Source organism: Echiichthys vipera (genome assembly GCF_963691815.1).
Source record: "Echiichthys vipera genome assembly, chromosome: 11".
In the NCBI taxonomy this organism is placed as follows: domain Eukaryota; kingdom Metazoa; phylum Chordata; class Actinopteri; order Perciformes; family Trachinidae; genus Echiichthys; species Echiichthys vipera.
In genome coordinates this window covers 1,131,302-1,153,536 of record NC_139836.1, presented here as the reverse complement: position 1 = coordinate 1,153,536, position 22,235 = coordinate 1,131,302, and the positions used below count along the sequence as shown (strand labels likewise).

The 22,235-nt window shown below is 46.5% G+C and overlaps 1 protein-coding gene across 4 annotated transcripts in view; it reads right to left on the bottom strand.

Annotated features, from left to right (window-relative positions):
* The window catches only part of nckap1 (NCK-associated protein 1), a 38,277-nt gene that overhangs the window by 4,455 nt on the left and 11,587 nt on the right, over positions 1-22,235 (bottom strand). For 2 of the 4 annotated variants that reach the window (XM_083923094.1, XM_083923096.1), the window contains 23 exons: positions 18,383-18,493; positions 12,916-13,008; positions 12,780-12,836; positions 12,554-12,696; positions 11,160-11,250; positions 10,934-11,071; positions 9,700-9,748; positions 9,465-9,621; positions 9,330-9,386; positions 9,056-9,152; positions 8,284-8,390; positions 7,795-7,927; positions 7,413-7,494; positions 6,847-6,905; positions 6,102-6,247; positions 5,809-5,941; positions 5,392-5,511; positions 4,280-4,419; positions 2,607-2,738; positions 2,262-2,480; positions 944-1,074; positions 162-259; positions 1-17 (listed from right to left, as the gene is read on the bottom strand). The exon at positions 1-17 is cut by the window's left edge and continues 77 nt beyond it. In XM_083923094.1, the coding sequence (XP_083779220.1) occupies positions 1-17; positions 162-259; positions 944-1,074; positions 2,262-2,480; positions 2,607-2,738; positions 4,280-4,419; positions 5,392-5,511; positions 5,809-5,941; positions 6,102-6,247; positions 6,847-6,905; positions 7,413-7,494; positions 7,795-7,927; positions 8,284-8,390; positions 9,056-9,152; positions 9,330-9,386; positions 9,465-9,621; positions 9,700-9,748; positions 10,934-11,071; positions 11,160-11,250; positions 12,554-12,696; positions 12,780-12,836; positions 12,916-13,008; positions 18,383-18,493 (2,510 nt within the window). The remainder of the gene's footprint in view (positions 18-161; positions 260-943; positions 1,075-2,261; positions 2,481-2,606; positions 2,739-4,279; positions 4,420-5,391; positions 5,512-5,808; positions 5,942-6,101; positions 6,248-6,846; positions 6,906-7,412; positions 7,495-7,794; positions 7,928-8,283; positions 8,391-9,055; positions 9,153-9,329; positions 9,387-9,464; positions 9,622-9,699; positions 9,749-10,933; positions 11,072-11,159; positions 11,251-12,553; positions 12,697-12,779; positions 12,837-12,915; positions 13,009-18,382; positions 18,494-22,235) is intronic. The other 2 variants (XM_083923095.1, XM_083923097.1) reach the window with 1 other exon arrangement.

The following is a 22,235-nucleotide window of genomic DNA, read 5'->3' as shown; positions in this document are numbered from 1 at the left end:
TTTTCCACCACCAGTTTCTACAAACACACAAAACAATTTCACTGAGTCTTTTTATAAAAACCATATTATTATATTATTAAACACCATCTTATATTCAGGACACTACGGTAAATGTCCTTTATTCATCATTTTACGGTGGAGTTTTGTTTTCTGTGTTTTACCTTGAGCTCTGCCACCTGAGAGGAGATGTGCCACATCAGACTCTCACTGAGGAACTTCATCCCGTACGGCCCCAGCAGCTCCGACAGCGACCGCATCTCTGCAAACAAGGACGGTTACGTTTACCGCAAACATCTAAAACAGCTACGTTTACCACACACAGACTCTAAAACAGCTACGTTTACCACACACAGACTCTAACACAGCTACGTTTACCACACACAGACTCTTAAACAGCTACGTTTACCACAAACAGACTCTAACACAGCTACGTTTACCACACACAGACTCTAAAACAGCTACGTTTACCACACACAGACTCTAAAACAGCTACGTTTACCACACAGACTCTAACACAGCTACGTTTACCACACACAGACTCTAAAACAGCTACGTTTACCACACACAGACTCTAAAACAGCTACGTTTACCACACACAGACTCTAAAACAGCTACGTTTACCACACACAGACTCTAACACAGCTACGTTTACCACACACAGACTCTTAAACAGCTACGTTTACCACAAACAGACTCTAACACAGCTACGTTTACCACACACAGACTCTAAAACAGCTACGTTTACCACACAGACTCTAAAACAGCTACGTTTACCACACACAGACTAACACAGCCACGTTTACCACACACAGACTCTAACACAGCTACGTTTACCACACACAGACTCTAAAACAGCTACGTTTACCACACAGACTCTAGCACAGCTACGTTTACCACACACAGACTCTAAACCGCGTCGGTAACGAAGGTCACGCGTCCGTACCGGAGATGTCCGAGTATTCCTCGGCGTTGAAGGTCAGCTCGTTCTCCGTGGGGAGGTTGACGAAGGCCTTCATGGCGGGGAAGTAGGCGATGTGTCCGTTACTGACCTGACGGAGCAACGTCTCCAGGTACCTGCACACACGCACACGGACACGGACACACACACACACACACCTTTAGGAGAGTTGATCTGTGCAGACAGACTTCGAAGGCGGTCGAACAGAAGACGGCAGAAAAAAAAAAAACGTTATAAAACCGCGTGCACATGGCGTTTTTTTTTTCTGCCGTCTTCTGTTCGACCGCCTTCGAAGTCTGGCGTTTTTATCCTGAAGGGCGTTTTCACCCCGACACTATGAATTTCTCCCGTGGGTTCTGTTACTATGAACATATTAATGTTAGCTTGGTAGCTATGTTAGTGCTACGTTAGCAGAGGGTCGTGGTAACAACGCGTACAGTGCTAAAAACACACGTCAGCTTCATTCTGTTGAACTTTTTTGTCTTTGTTGTGATTTTTCCTGAACGAAGACAAAGAGGAGAAGCATAATTATAAATATAATAATAAAGAAAAATAAGAATTTAAAAAATATAAAATTAATTAATAATGATAATGATAAAAATAGTAATAAAAATTAAGACAATCATCAAAATAATAACAAAAAAATTCTAAGAATACAAATGATAACAATAATAATAAAATAATAGGAAAAATTAATAAAATAATAATGACAATAAAAAAAGTATCATAATAAATATAAAATAATAATAAAAATCTAATAATAATAATAATAAAAAATTAATAAAATAATAATGACAATAAAAAAGCATCATAATAAATATAAAATAATAATAATGCTGCACAGGAAGTCGTTCGGACCTTTTGTCGTCTTTTCTCTCGGCCTTCATTAAAGTCTGTTTGCACTGAAGAGCTCAAAACGCCATCGACAGAAATGAATCATTTACTGATTTATTAACGATCGTTGAGCGTTTTGTTTGTTTTTCATTAAATGGTTTTGTCTCCATAATAATCGCCTGTGTGCACGAGAGCAAACGTCTGTCAGAGCAAAACTCAAACGTCACGACTGCGACAGAAAATATTTAATAAATGCTCCGATAACTTGGTCAGTGACACGTGGAAGTCTGAACTTTCCCTGAATCACTGAGAGAAAAACAAACATCATGGCGTTTGTGTTCGATCCCCTCGTTGCCACTGCAGACGACAGGGATCCGTGTTCTGAGCACTCTGATAAAAGCGTTTCAGACTCAGAGTCGTTCGCCTCGATCACGTGTGCGTCTGTGACTCGGACGCTTCACTCACGCACCAGTTGGTGTAGAGGCTGGTGATGGTGGGCTCCCCGTGGCTGTCCAGGTGCTGCGTCTGCTGCAGCAGGACGTTGTTGAAGACCCGGGTGATGTCGATGGTCACGTAGTTCTCGATGGACTGAAGCACCGTCATGTAGGCGCGGACGCTGGTCAGCAGCTCGCTCGGCTTGGCGATCTCCTGCGTCGCCTGGTTGTACATGGTCATCCCCACGATGGACCTGGAGACGGACGGAGGAGACGCCGCGTTAGGACGGAGGTTAAAGCTTTAACACGTGACTAACTCAGGAATCGACGAACTGGATCTAAACAAACAAACAAACAAAGAAGTTTGAGCGTGTGTTTACTTGGTGAAGCGGATCTCCAGGTGCGAGGTCAGGTACTCCCTCGGGGTGAACGTGTGCTCCCACACCGCCAGGTTGGGGACGTAGTTGATGGAGAAGCAGAGTTCAGATAAGGCCGTGTGGAGTTTATCCAGACTGAGAAGGAAACACGACAATAATCAGAGCGTTTACAGCAGAGACGACACACACGCGCCCTGTGAACCTGACGTGACCCTGAAAACTGCTCATGGGTCCTGGGAGATATAAATGTCCAGACTGAAGCAAGATTAGAGAGGTAGCAGGGATCAAAGCCGGGGTCAGCTATATCACCATGGTAACTGATGCTGTGACCAAACCTGGTCTGGAGGTTCTCAGCTCAGACTCAGGGCGCCCTCCCACTGTGCGTGCGTCCCGTGCCCCGTGCTTTAGGGTCCTTGTCCCCCCCTCCAGGCCCGTTTGTACTCACACTACCTGGGCCTCGGAGAATGCTTCTTGCTGCCTATACGTCATCACGCCGTAACACGTCACACGCATTGATGACGTCATGGCGATGCGTGGCTTTGTTTCCAGATCTTTCCGTAGACCTCGGAGTTTTTGTGCGTCTTGTCGACTGTTTTTGAATCTTTTCATCGACCAAATCTGCAGTAAACACTCCACCTCCGCATCACACCAACGTGAACCTTTCACCGCCATTGTTTGAAATGTCCGCGCATGGTCCCTCCTTCTTTTTTCTACGTCCCAACAGGCGCACAGGAAATGACCTCAGAGCCGCCGTAGGCCTCGTGCTCGTACACGTGCGCACGCTCGTGCTCGTACACGTGCAAACGTGCTTTACTAAAGCCCACCTCTCCCAAACGGGCCGTGGACGGCAAGCGTGCCGCTCCTAGACGTGGTACGGTTGCACTCACACTGGTCAAAGGAACCAGACTTTAGCCGTGACACGTGCTGGGGCACGGCACGGAGGCACAGTGGGAGGGCGACCTTAGAGCTCAGTGACGTAGAGGGCTGCTCCTTGCTGTTGTTAAACTCTTAAACTGCTCCACAGGAGTTCATTACAATGATCTGCTCCTCTTCAGTGAAATATGAGCCCCTGATCCAAAGGGTGAGTCACATGACGCGACACACGCCCTTTTATGAGAACGCTCATTGAGGCTAAAGCAGAAACCCTGGCTCGACAAGCTAACTCTTTGTGGAACCGTTTTACTCTGATTGAGAGTTTGGTATTTTATTATTTACCCAAAGAAACTCTGAGGATGTGGGAACGACTCCAACACGTGTGGGTTTATAAGATTTTGTGTTGAAAAGTCTTTGTTTAGATTATTTTCCACATAAAAGAATTCCCGTCAACAGGCTGACGTGCAGAATAACTCTGTTTCTCAGGTCGGCGTTATCGCTGCGGACGCCGCCCGCACTGAGCCCCGTCCCTCCCTGCAGTGAGATCTGTCGGCCGCCGTGTCGTGTCGACGATCACAGAGGATTTCTATTTAACCTCTTTCGTTTAAAAGGAAGGAAACAAAAGCCTCGGGGCGTCTCTTCTGTTCACCGCAGGTTCTTAAAACTAATCAAACACGTCGGACTTTGACAGATTTTCACAGTCAACCCCCAGAAAACGCAAACGCAGAGGAAAGCAGAACAAAAAAGAACTTTTATGAGGATAAAGGAGCAGAAAGAGATAAACCACAGATGTTTGAACTGACTTGGTGACCAGCAGGCGGTTCTTCCTCATGCTCTCCACGCCCGGCTTCTCTCTCTCCGGCTCGCCCTTCTTCCCCGTCGCCTTCTTGCTCTTCTTGTTCACGGCCTGGCTGATGGTTTTGGCACAGTGCTTAGGAAGCAGCTACAGGAGGAGGAGGAGGAGGAGGGGATGAGACAGACGGAGGGGGAGAGGAAGAAAGAGTCAGGCAGGGATAAACAGGAGCGTGAGAGAAGCAGAGACAGGTGGAGAAAGAGCGATTCTTCACGGCCCGGCTGATGTTCGGAGCAGCAGACGGATCAGGATCCAGTTAAGAAGCTTTCAACGACATCATCAACAAAGGGCGCGCAGCATCAACGTGACAGCGCCGGATATTATGCAAATGGACGTTTCTGACACACGGGGTTATAAAGTTTGTTTGCAGAAGAGAATCTTTTCAAACTTCTCTGTGATGATTCGTCCGTTTATCTGTTTTTACGTTTACACACCGGATGCTTCCAAACAGGACGTGGGACTGACATTAGATGAGTCTGACAAAGGGACGCTAAAAAAGACTAAAAATAGACTAAATATGACGAAGAATGGATGAAAAACGACTAAAAGCAGATGAACAGGATTAAAAATAGATGCAAAACCACCACAAAAAGATGCAAAATGTCTAAAAATAGATGCAAAATTACTAAAATAGATGAAAAATGACTAAAAAGAAAAAAAAATGACTAAATATAGAATCAAAATGTCTAAAAATCGACTCAAAATGTCTAGAAATAGACTCATAACGACTGTAAAAAGACGAAAAATGACTTAAAAAAGATGCAAAATGACTAAAAATCGACTCAAAATGACTAAAAAATGACTCAAAATGATTAAAAATAGATGCAAGATGAGTAAAACCAGACTTTTAGATGAGTTTGCATTTAGAGTTGTAAACATCAGGACGAACGTTCACAGAGGAACTGAGCTGAACACAAGAGTTCAGTTTCACCAGAGGTGTGAATAAATATCTGAGTATCAAGATTTAATAAAAACACACAGAGTCACAGTGTTCTCTCTGAAGCGTGTTCTCTCACCTGTAAAGAGGTGTGTGTGTTCTCTCAGGTGTGTGTGTGTTCTCACCTGGTCGCTGAGCGTACACTGCTCCGTGCAGATGTCTGTGATCAGGTTTCGGGCCTGTTTGGCCATTTCATCCAGAAACATGTTACACAGCGAGAGGCTGCGGTCCCCTATGTGGTGACGCTGCGGAGGAGGAACAACAGGACAACACACACACACACACACACACACACACACATAAAGATTATACACTCAGATATAAAAATATCATCTAAACGATTAATAAGCAACTAAAGAACGACAACATCGAGACATTCAGACTAAAGCCTCGTTCCTGTGTGTGTGTGTGTGTGTGTGTGTGTGTGTGTGTGTGTGTGTGTGTGTGTGTGTGTGTAGCAGAGAGCTGTGTGTGTGTGTGTGTAGAAGAGAGCTGTGTGTGTGTGTGTGTATGTGTGTGTGTGTGTGTGCGCATGTGTTTACCTCCTCAGGGCAGAGCTCGTGTGTGCAGGACATGAAGTGTGTGCAGAGCAGAGGGAAGCAGATGGAGTGTCGGCTCTGGGAGGGAAGCTCCAAACACTGCTGGAACATCTTTTCAAACGCACGACTGTAGAAGCTAAGGACACGCAGACACACACACACGCACGCACACACACACAGACGCACACGCACACACGCACACACACACACACACGCACACACACAGGGAGAGATGAAGTAACACACACACACTTCATGGGTCAAATGTATTCAGATGTCTCGGGTGTGTGTCTCACCAGAAGATGGACAGGTCCGACGTCTCCACCAGCATCTCCACCAGGGAGTCGACCATCTTGGTGTGGAAGATGATGGTGTTCATCATCTTCCCCAGCTCCTTGTGGTCGGCGATCCCCAGACTGGCTTTAGAGACGCTGGTGTACGCCTGCAGACGGGACACAGAGATTTAACCACACGTTTCTGTCACGATCACTGTGTTCAGCACTTTTCTCCTCCTGTAACTCTAATGTTTTAAATCTGACCAAAGACTTTAACTCCACTGTGAGGTCCAAGTCAGATATACATAAAATGGGCTATAGATGGATAAACATGGACGCAAAATGACTAAAAACAGACGCAAAATGACTAAAAACAGATGCAAAATGACTAAAAACTGATGCAAAATGACTAAAAACAGACGCAAAATGACTAAAAACAGATGCAAAATGACTAAAAACAGATGCAAAATGACTAAAAACAGATGCAAAATGACTAAAAACAGATGCAAAATGACTAAAAACAGAAGCAAAATGACTAAAAACAGATGCAAAATAAATAAAATAGAGGCAAAATGACTGAATAAGCTGCAGTGAACTGGTTCATAACTTGATAATCGACCGGTTCTTGGTACATTTGAACCACGGGTCTGTGTGGTCGCACAATCTTTACCCTTATAACAGCAGAACGTGTGTGTGTGTGTGTGTGTGTGTGTGTGTGTGTGTGTGTGTGTGTGTGTGTGTGTCTGTGTACATGTGTGTGTGTCACCTGCAGTCTGAACCAGTCCAGCCTCATGCCTCTGAAGTCAAACACCTCTCCGTCCTCCACTGAAGACACAGAAGCATAAACATTATTATTAAAAACAACTGTTTCAGGAACTCAGGCTCAATGAAACTCGAGGTTAGCAGAGAGAGGACGGACGCCTTGTGGTCGTCCAATAAAGAAAAACGTCTTCAAAGTTGCTCCGCTCTGAACATTTATTTTGAACTATTTAAGCACAAATTCACGTAGATACAGACGCTTCTTGAGGCAAAAAAATTGAATAATAACAAAGATCCAAAGCTCCACAAACCACCACTTTCTCTCCTCCTACTCTGCACACCTGCACATCAAAAGATGCAGTTCTTAAAGTGACAGGCCCATACTAAGCATGCAGCCAACTGTTACACTGCTAAAACAATACAAACATCAAATATAATTATTAAATAAGCACCAAAAGAATATTATGTGAGGAAGCATTTGGCTCCTACAAAGACTAAAATAATGAGAACCAGAAGTGCTGATAAGTGTCCCTGCAGGGGCACAGGTGAAGAGCTGAAGAAGTGCTGCTGTACCTTGTTTGACGCTCAGAGAGGTCATGGTGTTGACAAATGAAGACATGATTATGGACTCGTCCTCTGGACACACGGACAGGTTCTGGGATTAAAGACCGGACAGAAAACGACAGAGTGCATCATGGGAAAATCCACATCACAGAGGATCTGTGTTCATTGAGCTTAGGAACGATTTAAAGACGCTTTTATACAGAAGGACTCGGGCTCCTGCAGCTTCTCCAGGGTCACAATCAAACACTTTCAAGGTCCATTAACAAGCTTTGTGGTAAATTACATGTTTCTGTGTGTGTGTGTGTGTGTGTGTGTGTGTGTGTGTGTGTGTGTGTGTGTGTGTGTGTGTGTGTGTGTGTGTGTGTGTGTGTGTGTGTGTGTGTGCGTGTACCTGCACCAGCTCGTTCAGCACCACAGCATCGAACCCGGACAGATACTGGACGTAGTATCGCTGCATCACAGGACCGTACTTCCTGACGTGAGCTCTGAGCTCCTCCATGTAGAAGATCAACTCTGCTATGTGTCTGCAACACACACAGTCACACAAACACACACACCCAGCAACACATACACACACACGCAGAGACACAGGGAGGGAGGGAGGAACGGACGGACACACACACAGACACACAATTTATTAAAAAAAGGAAAAAATATATAAAATATTAAAATAATATATATGATCTGGATACAGTGACAGAGTTTCTGCAGGTGTGTGTGTGTCTCTGTGTGTGTGTGTGTGTGTCTCTGTGCCTGTGCATGTGTGTGTCTGTGTGTGTGCGTGTCACTGTGTGTGTGTGTGTGTGCCTCTGTGTGTGTGTGTGTGTGTGTGTGTGTGTGTGTGTGTCTGTGTGTGTTTGTGTGTGTGCGTGTGTCGTACTTGTCTATGAAGTCATCTGTGCTCTTCTTCTGGATGTTGTCGGCGTGTCGCAGCAGCCAGATGATCTCGTCGCGGGCGAACGACAACGCCATGAAGACGAAGAGCGCCTGCGGAGAAAAAACGTGAACGTCTGAAAACTCTGAACAACGATGAGAAACGTTCACGCCGCTCTGGAATTATATTAAAGTTTCTGTAGGATTCTCAATTTAGAGACTTTATTTCTCTTCTTCTTTCAAACTGTAAAGAAAACATTTATGTGACTCTCTCGTCTGTTTGTGTTGTGCATTAGAAAACGCCTCATTTACATAATTAACATAAAAAACAGACGCAGCGTCTCGGTCGAGGTCCTCGCCTACGGGAGTCTCCATCTTAACGGATGCAAAATGACTAAAAATAGATGCAAAATGTCTAAAAATGTACTTAAATTACTAAAAATTGATGCAAAATGACTAAAAATGACTAAAAATGAATCAAAATGACTAAAATCGATGACTTTAATCTTGTTAAATGAAGGAAAATATATAACTAATGTTATTTCAGGTCTCAGTGATCTGTTCAAACTGTGTGTTACATTAAATGATTCAAACCTTCTTCAGACACTGGAACACTTTCGTTTTTATTTGAGCATCTGAATCTTTTCTATACTTTTTTTTTCCTTAAAGGTGAAATTTTCTCTGCTAAAATGATGCATCCAGCTCGGTCGTGTAGTGCTGCTAAAGCTCTGGTTATTTAAGGAGGTATTTCCCTGTTTAAGGTGGTATTTTTCCGTTACCTTAGGACCCAGCAGGCCGGGCTGATCGGCCAGGACAGTGGCCAGCTCCTTCAGAGCCGACCGCAGGAACTTGCGTCTCTCTCTGTGCATGGAGCCTCTGCAGAGAGAGTCAGGGTTACACGCTTTAGTTTGACACTTCCAGGACAAACACTCAAGAGGACACACAGGAAGACGATGACAGGAGGTGACGGAGGAGTGGAGAAGAAGAGGGAACAAGTCATGAGGGTAAAAACAGATGAAACGCAGAGACTCCTCCAGCTGAGGGTGTACGTACGCGTGGGACAGTGCCTGCTCTTTACACTCCCGGATGTCGTTGATGCGTTTGTTGTACCTGGAGGAGCAGAGAGGAGGAGTTAGAGGCGCTCCCTGTGCTGTGAGCGTTAGGGCGGTCGCTGCGTCGGGCGCTCACCCTCTGATGTTCACGAACAGGTCCTCCGCAGCCTTGTGGATGTGGAAGACTTCGTCCCTGAACAGGCAGAGGCACGTGGAGCTCTGCAGCGCCAGCTTCCACAAAGAGAGCGCCGCCGCGTCGCTGTTGAGCACCGCGTGGCACAGGATGAAGCCGACTGGAGAACAGAGGGGAGCGTGAGACTGATGCAGCAATAACACATGAAGAGGTTCGAATCTGTTTCTGCTTCACTTACACACGATCCACTTCTCCATCGCGTCCAGAGACAGGTACTCACACGGCATCTGAACACAGACACGAGCAGAGGCAGGCTTTAACTTTCACTTTCCCATTCAGACACATAAGGAGAGAATGCAGCTTTAAGTGGAGTCTCCTCCTGCTGGACATTAGAGAGAATGCAGCTTTAAGTGGAGTCTCCTCCTGCTGGACATTAGAGAGAATGCAGCTTTAAGTGGAGTCTCCTCCTGCTGGACATTAGAGAGAATGCAGCTTTAAGTGGAGTCTCCTCCTGCTGGACATTAGAGAGAATGCAGCTTTAAGTGGAGTCTCCTCCTGCTGGACATTAGAGAGAATGCAGCTTTAAGTGGAGTCTCCTCCTGCTGGACATTAGAGAGAATGCAGCTTTAAGTGGAGTCTCCTCCTGCTGGACATTAGAGAGAATGCAGCTTTAGGTGGAGTCTCCTCCTGCTGGACATTAGAGAGAATGCAGCTTTAAGTGGAGTCTCCTCCTGCTGGACATTAGAGAGAATGCAGCTTTAAGTGGAGTCTCCTCCTGCTGGACATTAGAGAGAATGCAGCTTTAAGTGGAGTCTCCTCCTGCTGGACATTAGAGAGAATGCAGCTTTAGGTGGAGTCTCCTCCTGCTGGACATTAGAGAGAATGCAGCTTTAAGTGAAGTCTCCTCCTGCTGGACATTAGAGAGAATGCAGCTTTAAGTGGAGTCTCCTCCTGCTGGACATTAGAGAGAATGCAGCTTTAAGTGGAGTCTCCTCCTGCTGGACATTAGAGAGAATGCAGCTTTAAGTGGAGTCTCCCCCTGCTGGACATTAGAGAGAATGCAGCTTTAAGTGGAGTCTCCTCCTGCTGGACATTAGAGAGAATGCAGCTTTAAGTGGAGTCTCCTCCTGCTGGACATTAGAGAGAATGCAGCTTTAAGTGGAGTCTCCTCCTGCTGGACATTAGAGAGAATGCAGCTTTAAGTGGAGTCTCCTCCTGCTGGACATTAGAGAGAATGCAGCTTTAAGTGGAGTCTCCTCCTGCTGGACATTAGAGATAATGCAGCTTTAAGTGGAGTCTCCTCCTGCTGGACATTAGAGAGAATGCAGTCTGAAATAAAACAGAACGTCTGCAGACGGCTCAGAAACACTGACGCCGTGTGGACGCCGTGTGGACGCCGTGTGGAACCGTAGAGAAAGATGAGTTTGTATATTAAAGGACAGACGCTGAGTCAGTGCGTCGTTCGTACTCACGGTGTCTGACTGTGCGGGGTTGAGCATGGTGGAGGGGGCGGAGATGAGCGACAGCAGCTGGGCGTTCCTCCACTGGTCAGCGGACAGGTTCCTCCGAGGGTAGACCATCTGAAGACTGATCAACGCGTCCGACAGAGACTGGAGGGGAGACGAAACCGCGCTTCACTTCTACCGCACACACTGAAAATCATCACTCTGACTTTAATGACACGGACAGTTCTCCTACCTTTCCGTGTGGGACAAACTCCTCCATCAGCTTCTTTAACGGGTTCTCGTAATCCACGATCATCTGGCCCAACCGGGGGTACTCTCGGTCACTGCGGCACACACAGAACCACGGTTACCAAAGCGACCACGGCTAACACATTTACCCTGCATAGTAAAAACACTTCAGCAGACCCTGAGAGGTCACAAGAAGAGATACTTGTGATATCTTTTGATTCTAAAATGAAAAACACAGACGAGGCTTGTTTTCTGGAGTAGCGTACGTTTGGGTGCTGTGACTCTTCCTGGTCTGATGGGGGCAGTAAAGAGCGCTCCAGTCAAACTTGTTTCAGGAGCAGGAGGTCATGAAGAAGTGGAACTCACCGTCAAACCCCAGGTGGAAGCCAAAGACAGCGACCGCTTCGCACCGACTCACTGATCAAAAAGGCCCCAAGAGTCGAGTTTGGTAGAACTTTGTGTCTGAGACAGATGAAGATGCAAACGATGCTAACGATGCTAACGATGCTACGGCGCACTTCAGACACAGGGAGGAAACACTTCCATTTCAGTGTTCACCGTAACAACAAACGCTCAAAACACCACGGACACATTTCCTCAAAGAAAACTACAAAAACTCGTCAGATCGGAAACGTTCTGACGCAAAGTGATGAATGAAGAAAGATTCCTATTTAGGAACAACATCCAAACGATTTAACACGTTCATGTTTTCTTTTTTATCCGTCAAACTGAAAAACATGTTTCATATTCGGGCCGGCTCGCTGTTGCAATAATGCCCGATGCTATGGAGCACACGTGCTGTAGGTCGAGGTCCGTTCTCTAACTTGATCCAGTCGTCCTCGCCTACGGTAGTCGCCATCTTGTCAGACTTTGACTCCGCCTCATTTCCTCTGACCAAAAAAGGGCATGTATGTAACGTTGGGGGGAGGGGCGTACGTCCATCTGGCTGACGTTTACCTCTGAGGAGAAGTGAGGGCCAGAGGCTAGCTGTCACTCAAGAGACCACGCCCCCAATTATTCATACATTTTAACCTCCAATCAAATAAAAACTAGCCCCTCCCCCTCAGTGTTGTCATGGAGATCTGATCTAAACACACAGACTAGAATGTTCTCTGGTCCTTAAACAGGTTTAATGATGCTGTGTAAACGGCCTGTTTAACATGAAACCTGCCCCTAGTGGACACTCAGAGAACTGACGCTGACCGAGCTTCCTGATTGGACCAGAGAGGAAGTAGCTGTGGTTGGGGCTTGGTGTTGCACGAATGCTCCGGTTACTTAAGGAGTTCTCTAAGTCTGTTACGGTGTTTGCGTGGCGTTTGAGGAACCGGAGTCTGGTTTTGAAACATGAGCCCACTGTGAGGTAAATGTGAAATGTCGCGTTCAGAGCGCGTCAGTCACCTGGCGCCGTGCGTCATCTCGTGGGCGTAGTTGTACAGTCCGATGATTGCTTTCCTCTCCTCGATACGAGACAGGATGGTCATCAGCGTGGTGTACGTCACCACCAGGTCCAGGTAGTTCTTGGTCAGGTCGAAGTTCACCGTCTGACGGGAAACAAACACATTTCTCACCCCGTCCCTAAAGACACAGAATCCTGTCACGGAGCCTCGTTGGGTTTTTCACTCACGATGTCGAAGAAGACCTGGCAGGCGTCGATGGTGTTCAGCAGCTCGCACACGTGGTCCTGCCGATGACAGAAGCAACGCGTCACACTCGGGAAACCCTCCACAGAGGACGTGTGTGTGCGTTTGAGCGTCTCCTACCTTGAACTCCATGACGTCTACGAAGGTGAAATAGTAGAGAGCCAGGTTCTTCAGGATCTCCGACTTCTCCTTCTGCAGCTGAGCCAACTGTTGCTGTAAACACACACACAAACAGTTACACACAGATATATATGTGTGTGTGTGTGTGAGACTGGTATATATCAGTTAAACCTGCTTACTCAGGGATAAAGAGTACCGTATTCTCCACACTATAAGTTGCACCTAAAACCCTCCACATGTCTCAGTGCTCCTTATAATCCGGTGCTCCTTATATATGGACCAATATTGAGCCACAACAGGTCTCCAACTACGGTGAGCAGCCGCCGACTCTATTTTCCCCCCGTAGAAGAAGTAACGCGCGGTGCATGTTGAGATATACGACTGTGTGAAGCGTGCCGTTTCATTTCCATGTGTGTGTTTGTGTAAAGAGCCCAAAATGGCTCCTGTTAAGAGACACGCTTACGACGCAGAGTTTACACTCAAGGCCATTAGTCACGCAGCAGAACACGGGAACAGAGCAGCAGCCAGAGAGTTGAACATGAACCAATCAATGGTGCCGAAGTGGAGGAAGCAACAAGACGACCTCCCCTGACTGTTGTGTTGACGTTCCCTTTAGCGCAGCTCCATCTAATGGATGCAGAACGTGACCCCAGCCTCGACTGTAGCGTCTGTTCTATGCGCCTTATAATGTGGAAAATACGGTGTCTGTTATCATTTACTGCATCTCTCTTTAAACACATTCAGATTCTGCTTTAATGCTCAGATGACTTTAATATAAAGTCAAAGCGTCTTCTTCCACGTCACGCTTTAAAGAACATCTGTACCTCTTCTCTCTCTCTCCCTCTCTCTCTAAAATCTAATTACCACGTTTCCCTTCAGGGATCAATACAGTTTATGGAATCGTGTTCAAATTAATTACAGTTTCTCTTCATTTTGACTAAATTAAGAGCAAACAGAGGGAGATGCTGTTGCTGAATAATTCAGAGGTATCAGAGAGGAAACGCTTTCATGAACACACACAGAGAGACGCACACAGAGACGCACAGAGAGACGCACAGAGAACCACAGAAGAAGAAAGAGTGAAGGCGCTTCACTTTGGTGGAACATTTCCTTCCTTTGGATGTTTTGGGACACGTCGATGCGCTGGAATTATAAAGTTATGTTCAATTTAAAGACACTTTTGAAGTCTGGGGTCTGGAGCTTCTGTTTGAAGCTCCGCAAATAAAAATGTTTGACCAAAGTGAAGTCAGAGTGAAGACCCAGAAACGCCTCGACAGCGTTTTCTAGGAGACGTTTAAAGACGAGAACGAAGCACAGAAGAAGAAAAGGCTTCTTCTACTGTCTCTCTACTACTCTTACTGTGGAAATGACTCTGATGAAGCAGCAGTGAGTGTTTCCCCTGTGCCCCCCCCCACCTTTAAGTCAGGTTAATTCTCTTTAACTGTGTTTAGTGAACAGCTTCAGCTCCAACAGGAGTCGTTTCTGGATCCTTTCACTAAAACTAAACAGCCGGACGTGTTGTTGTGTTTCCATCAGACGGGTCAGAGCGAATGAACGCGTCTGTCGGACGATGGCGTCTGACCGAAGATGGCGCTCTACGCTACGAAGTGAAACGGCGTCAGAACATCTCTGAGGACGCAACATCCCGATAAAACACACGCAGGCGTCACAGCTTCAGCCAGACTTCAGTTACCCGACTTTGCGCTAAGGAAGTCGAATTACGTTTTTTTTATACTTAAACAGATTTATGCAGAGTCCCTCCCCCCCCCCCCTTTAAAGTCAGGTTAATTATATTTAACTGTGTTTATTGAGCAGCGTCACATCCAAGCGGAATCATTTCTGGATCGCACAAAAACTCCGAGGTCTACGGAAAGATCTGGAAACAAAGCCACGCATCGCCATGACGTCATCAATGCGTGTGACGTGTTACGGCGTGATGACGTATAGGCAGCAAGAAGCATTCTCCGAGGCCCAGGTAGTGTGAGTACAAACGGGCCTGGAGGGGGGGACAAGGACCCTAAAGCACGGGGCACGGGACGCACGCACAGTGGGAGGGCGCTCTAACCTGTGACGCACGCACAGTGGGAGGGCGCCCTGAGAGCTGGTTAATGTGGCCCGGGAAAGGGAAGTTTGGGATCTCCTGCTGGAGCTGCTGCCCCTGAGACCTGATCCAGGATCAGAGGCTGGAGCTGAGGGAGGGACTCTTTAAACACAATAAGACAAACTGAGTGATGGAGGCAGGGCTGGAGCACAAACTCCTGTGTTTGAGGCAGAGTCCCTGTTTCTGTGGATGGAGCCTGGCGCCTGATGAGAGCAGCTGCAGCTCCAGCTCGTGTAAACTTTGTTGACAGCAAAGTAAAGTGGCGTCGACTTAAACTGATGCTGTTTTCAGGCGTCTGTCAAACTCCATCTGAGTCTGCAGTCTGCAGCAGCAGCGGCGTCCATGAAGTATTTATTGTAACTTCAGTCAGAAACGCTGCTACACTTTAACACTGTTCTCACTTTAGTTTGTGCTTATTTTACTTCATCTGCTGTTAAACTGCACGCTGCGTATTGTTGTTATTGTATAAACCTGCGTTTAACCACAATGTCTGATGCACTCTGTCTCATTCAGTTATTGTTTGATTGATGTTTTTATGCTTATTGTCACTCTGACCCTTTCATCTTTGTATTGAAACTGTTGCAGAATAATAAATAAAGCTTCTTGAACCTTGAATGGAATCTTAAATGTCCGTGTGTGTAATGTGAGACTGCTGCGGGTCGAGAAGACGCTCTCATGAGCCTGTTAGAGGAGGAACAGCTGCTGTCGCTCTGTGAAAGTGGGAACTAACGGTCATGAGTGGGGATGAGGTGGATCCACAGGTGTAGCACTAAGTGTCTCTGCAGGACAGATGAAACGTCGTGGGTTTCAGGCCCCAGATGAAACTTCAGGAGGAGGAAAAGTATGAAATGAAAGTGTGAGGAGGGAGTGACGCCGCTGCTGCACCGAGGAGCGTAAACCTTGGTGTCTCCAACAGAAGTCGAGCACATGACAATTTAGTTTCTTTCACCTTTTGTTTTGGAAAGTGTTCGGAGGCTTTACGCTCCGTTCTCTGACGGATGCAGATAAAACGACACCTGCTCAGGTTCAACGATTAATCTCCAATATTCTGGTTATTAATGAATCATTTTGAGTGTGAATTTGAATACAGGAGAAGTTCAGCTCCTGGATTCTGTGAATTTTGACCTAAATTAGGCAAAAGAGTTGGAAACTGTCCACGGGCGTTAAAGGTTGAATCTGTCGAATCTTTATTTAAGTGATATTTTAATAATAATCGTTTTGAACAGAATCAAAGTAAAACTCTCTTTAGTCTGAATGACTATTATGTTTGACTTCCTGTCCCGTTGTGTTTCCATGGCAGCAGCCAATAGCGTTGGGCGTTGCTGGTTGCCAGGGTTGCCTGTTGTTGGGTGCAGCTACTGTAGGCTGGTTGCCAGGGTTGTCTGTTGTTGGGTGCAGCTACTGTAGGCTGGTTGCCAGGGTTGTCTGTTGTTCGGTGCAGCTACTGTAAGCTGGTTGCCGGGGTTGTCTGTTGTTGGGTGCAGCTACTGTAGGCTGGCACTGGGTGAAATGGAGTTAGCCAATCGTGCAGCTGCTTGGGAGCCTCAGTGAAGGGGGCGTTCTTTGTCCCAGCAGCTGAGTGAGCGGAGACGGGCAACAACCAGAGTCACTATAGGCCGAGCATTCACTCCATGGACTGAGAGAAAGGAGAGGAACGCCATTCAAACGCACGCCCACATGGCTACGCTGCTCCTGGATGCTAACATCACTTTCATCTGCACTTAGCTGCAACGGCTAGCGCTAACGGCTAACGGCTAACGCTAACTGTCAGTCAGACTCCTCTAATCCTTGTTTTGATGCTGTGGTTTTCTGGAGGGGACGGGTTCAAACAGGCTCAAACAGACTCCGCTCTCCTGGAGCTACTGGGCCGGGTCTGACCAACCTGGCAACCCCACTGCTGGACTTCTTTTTTGTTGTTGAGACGACAATCTGGAGACTCTAGATGGGGCCGCTCTGATCGTTCTACAGATTCAACCTTTAAGCTCTGAGATGCACCAGAGTATTTTTACTGTGTGTGTGTCAGTACTTTAACTTGCACCAGAGTATTTTTACTGTGTGATGCTGTAAACGCTCCGTAACACACTCCTCAGTGCAGGCGGTGGAACGGTGGAACAGTGGAACAGTGACGCAGCCACACACTCGCTCAGAGGATGACGCGTAGAAAGTAAAGATGCTGCCAGCAGAGCAAACGCAAAACACACACACACACACTCCAAAAACAGCGTTAAAACTGAGGTTCACAAAGAAAAGTACATTTTTACTGAACTCAAAGTAGAAAAGTTACAGAACTTACAAAAACTTACCAAAAGCACAAGTCCGGAGCAAGTTTACCATGCAGGACACACACGACACGGAGACAGAGCAGAAACAAGGTGAGACAGCGTCATGAGCAGGAGTACAGCAGTTACACACACACACACACTTATATACACACACACACACACACACACACACACACAGTACAGCAGTTACACACACACACGTACACACTTATATACACACACACACAGTACAGCAGCTACACACACACTGACACGCACGCTCACACACACTTACAGAGTACAGCAGTTACACACACACACACACACTTATACACACACACACACACACACACTTATATACACACACACACGTACACACACGCACGCACGCTTACAATGTACAGCAGCTACACACACACACACACACGTACACACACTCACTGACACGCACGCTCACACACACACTTATATACACACACACTTACAGAGTACAGCAGTTACACACACACACTTATATACACACACACTTACACAGTACAGCAGTTACACATACACACACTTACAGAGTACAGCAGTTACACACACACACGCGCACACACACACACACACACACAGAGTACAGCAGTTACACACGCACGCACACACACTTACAGAGACACACGCGCACACACACACACACACACATTTACACTTAGTACAGCAGTTACACACACAGAGACACGCACACACTTATACACGCATACACACACACACTTACACTGTCACACACACAAACATTTACACACTCACAGCTGTTTGCTCAATAACAAACATGGAGGCCAGAAGCTACGAGCTAAGCTAACAGGTAAAGCTGAAAGAAACATTTGATGAGCAATGACTCAAATTTAGTACACACACACACACACACACACACACACACACACACACACACACACACACACACACACACACACACACACACACACACACACACACACACACACACACACACACACACACACACACACACACACACACACACACACACACACACACACACACACACACACACACACACACACACACACACACACACACACACACACACACACACACGTGTACTTACGTTGTTATTGCGCGTCTCCACCGCGGGGAACTTCCTCACGATGAATTTAACGGCAGACTCCAGGTTCTTGTCGACCAGGTAGGAGGGCTTGGCCTTGGGGTCGCCGCACGCCTGGAGAGGAGGAGAAGAGGCGAGGAGGTGAGTGCAGCTGCTGACCACCGCCTGTCATTCTACTGTGCTCACGGTCGGGCGCCTCAGACGCTCACAGTGGAGGCTGGTTTATCGCGGCCCAGGACCCGAGGGGGGGGGGGGGGGGTCCGGGTCCGGCTGGGGCAAATATCCACCGACACTCAGCCCGGTTTCAAAACATGAAAACACACACACACACACGCTTGATTGCATGTGAGCCGTGCAGTTTAATTCCTCATGATTAAGATGCACGTCCACACAATCAGCAGCGTGGCGTTCAGCTCGTCGTCGTTGGGTTTTCATGTTCGGACAAACCAGCGTCAGCCGCTCCGCACAGGGTTCCAGGTCGGCTCTCAGGCTTTTCCAGCTCCTTAAGGCAGTGAGGTGACGTATTTACACCCACTACACACAGCACACGGACCGTGTTTAGGGTTGCACAGAGGTAGGAACTTTAAAGTTAAGCTTTTTTGAAGTTGAGCTCAGGAATTTGGGGAATTTTGACCTTTTGGAAACTTTCCATGGGAATGAAGAGGAAGAAGCTAGCTTAGTTTGATTTAGCACGCTAACAGAAGAGCGTTCATCTGCTCATCTGACCCATTTCTACTCATTTATCCAACTATTAAAGTTCTACCTAAACAGATAGGAGTCAAAACCGTCATTTAAACCATTACGTCACGAATGTTTGCATGTGGATCTGCTCATGAGCTCATGTGCAGAGATGGTTAACTGGTGCTCAGCTCTGTCAGCACTAACACCTGATGACACCTTCCTGTCCTCGTGCGTCTGTGCTGAACCTGCAGCCATCTTCTCTTCTGACTGCGCGCGTCTTACTGTGCTCTTGTTGTTATTGTGTTGCATGCGTTCTGTATTTGTGCGTCTGCTGTGGTGTGTGTTGCGTCTTGAATGATGTTTTCTAAATTGATGCTGTTTTGTCACGTTTGTTAACGGCTGTGCATGTTTTGTAGATCGCCCTGGCTCCTAACTTTGTCATTTTAATCTCATTTTCTCTATCTTTTATATTCTGTTGTGTGTTTAGGGCGACTTTAATGTCTGTCCAGGACAACAGGTGAAAAACAGCCTCATTTACAGTAACGTTATTAATGTGCACCGTCTCTGTTTATTCAAATAAACTCAACTTCAGAACACAAAACGTTTATATTTACGTCTCATATCAGATCATGACATATCTCCATAGGACAAGGTAAATACAGTTTCTAGGAATTATCCAAAAATGTCAAATTCTTCCTGTTAATTCCCATGGAAAGTTTCAATATTCCCGGCATTTTGCAACCCTAGTTATTTGACTTCCCCGTCACGTTAAATTAATATTATTCTGCTTTAAATGATGCATCAGAAATTGTCTCCTGTTTGTGAGCAGACTTTCAGATGCAACCTACATTTCAAGCACTTTTTAAATCCTTGAAAAGTGTTTTCAAGCATTTCCAGCACCTGTGGGAACCCTGTGTGAAGGACCGGGCCTGAGCGGATCAGTGGTTCTCTTCTGCAGAGCTGTGGAGGGACATCCGGGCCCAAAAGGTCCCTTTAAATAAAGTTATCTGTTCAAGTCTGGAGTAAAGATATGAACACTTCATCCACGACACAGACAGGATGAGAACCACTGAGCGAGTCTCGGGTAATGAGAGGGTTTCAGGTTCAGAGTGAAGCGTCTCGGAGCCGCCGCGGGTTAGTGCCACTGCAGGACGGGCGGAGTGATGGACGGGGCGAATGAAGAAGGGTTGAATGAAACAGAAGAGAAAATAAAGGAGAAATAACGGGGACACAGAGAAATGACTCCAGAGAGAAAGTGCTCAGAGAGAAAGCCGGATTATTGGATTGGATTTGAGCGGGCTTTGTTGTTGCTGTTGTTGTTGTTGTTGATGATCTCATGTATCGTGTGAGTTTGTGCCTGACGGCCCTGACTCTGGCAGGAAGCAACAGCGCTCATGCATTATGGGTAGTGTAGTCGTGGATGGAGAGGAGGAGGTGGTCCATGCATGTGCCATAAACAGTGGATGTAGAAAGTGTGTCGGAGGAACGATCCTAGAGGAGGTCAGGGGTCGCTCTGAGGATCCGTCTCCTCTGGAAGAACACGTTCAAAACAAACACACGACTTAAATCTATAACACAAAACGCTAAACGCTAACAATGTAATGGTTCTAACTGCACTAATGTTCAACAACTACTGAACGACAGGCTTCAAACGGCACTGCTGTTGAGTGGCGGTGCTTCACAGCTCCGCCTACACACCTGACGTGCACACTACATCCAATTTACACACTTTAGTGTCACCGTGTGCACGCAGAGTTCCCCCCCAAGACGCTCGACTACACGCAGAGTAAAACGTGAGAATGCACGCCACTTTAGATCGTCTTCATCTGGTAGGCCTTATGATATTATGTATCATGCTAGCTACCTGTCCACACCAGTTCAGTTAGCCTGTTTCTTCTGTGCGCTGAAGCTAAACCACACACTGAAACACCAGAAACACACATGCTGGGCTCTGAAACACACCCACTACTGCAGACACTTTGGGGGGAGGGAGGGGTTTGACACACAACACCAACATGACTTCAATACTCATCGATGACACACACTGGACCTGCAGCCTCAGCTTGTTTCCTTGCACCTGCTTCTCTCACACCTGAGCGGAGTTTAACGGAGCTCATGGTCGTCACCGTCACCGTCACTGTGCGTTTGCTCAACAGCTACTGTGCAACAAAGAAAATCTGCTGAGGTGTGCGAGAGGCAGAGGAATCAAGGTGTGACCGTTAAATCCCTGCAGCTACAAAAGCACAAGCCTGGTTGTGAACACACCACTAGCCTCGCCCCTACACAACACACTCGTCTCTACACGGGCCACTAACACGTAGTTACCCTTTGACTCACGCCGGGGAACTGCAGAGTGAAAGACACCGTCCGTTATTACATCATGACATTGGTATGCTGACTAAAACCACTGTGCAAGTATTTCCATGTTTTAGCCCCAAACTAAGAACTGGGTTGTTGTTGAAGGTTGGTCTGAAAGCGTCTGTTCTCTCTGTAAACTCTGACTCACTCACTTGTTGGTGCGTTCAAATGATTGTAGGAAGCTCCAGCATCCAAGACTTGTGGGTAAACTACCAACAGCCACATTTTGTAGCTATCAAAAATCTAATTAATCTAATCATCTGGTTTGATTTTGCTCATTTTGTGGATGTGATGCTGAACAGAAGCAGACTTTCACATGTTGGATATCAGAAATTCCCACAATCACTTGAAAGCAACACAAAAGAACAGTTTCTTTACAGACGACAGCGACGTTTACATGCACAGATATTCCAGTTTTTCATCACATTAAGCCGTTTTCATGGTTAATGAAAATGAATATTCCTCTAATATTCAAAACAGGACTTTTTAATAGTTAACTTCGGCGTAGAGATTTGTGCACATATGCAAAAACCTGTTGTTCTTAATGTTTAATGAGTTTCTCCTTCTGACTGGAAACGCAGGCTTTTCTTATGTGCATGCATCTTTTAAACTGTGGTTGGTTTGTGTAAAACAGTCAGCTGCAAACTGTTGCAATGGAAACATCTCATTGGCGTTTTGTCGAGGGAACCAGGGAGATGTTAACTTCAGGGTCGGCCAACAGAATAAACCATCCTCCCTGCAGCTCTTTATTCATAACAGTGGAATATTAATGTGCATGTAAACAGTCACTGACAAAGAGACAAAGGCAGGAAGACAT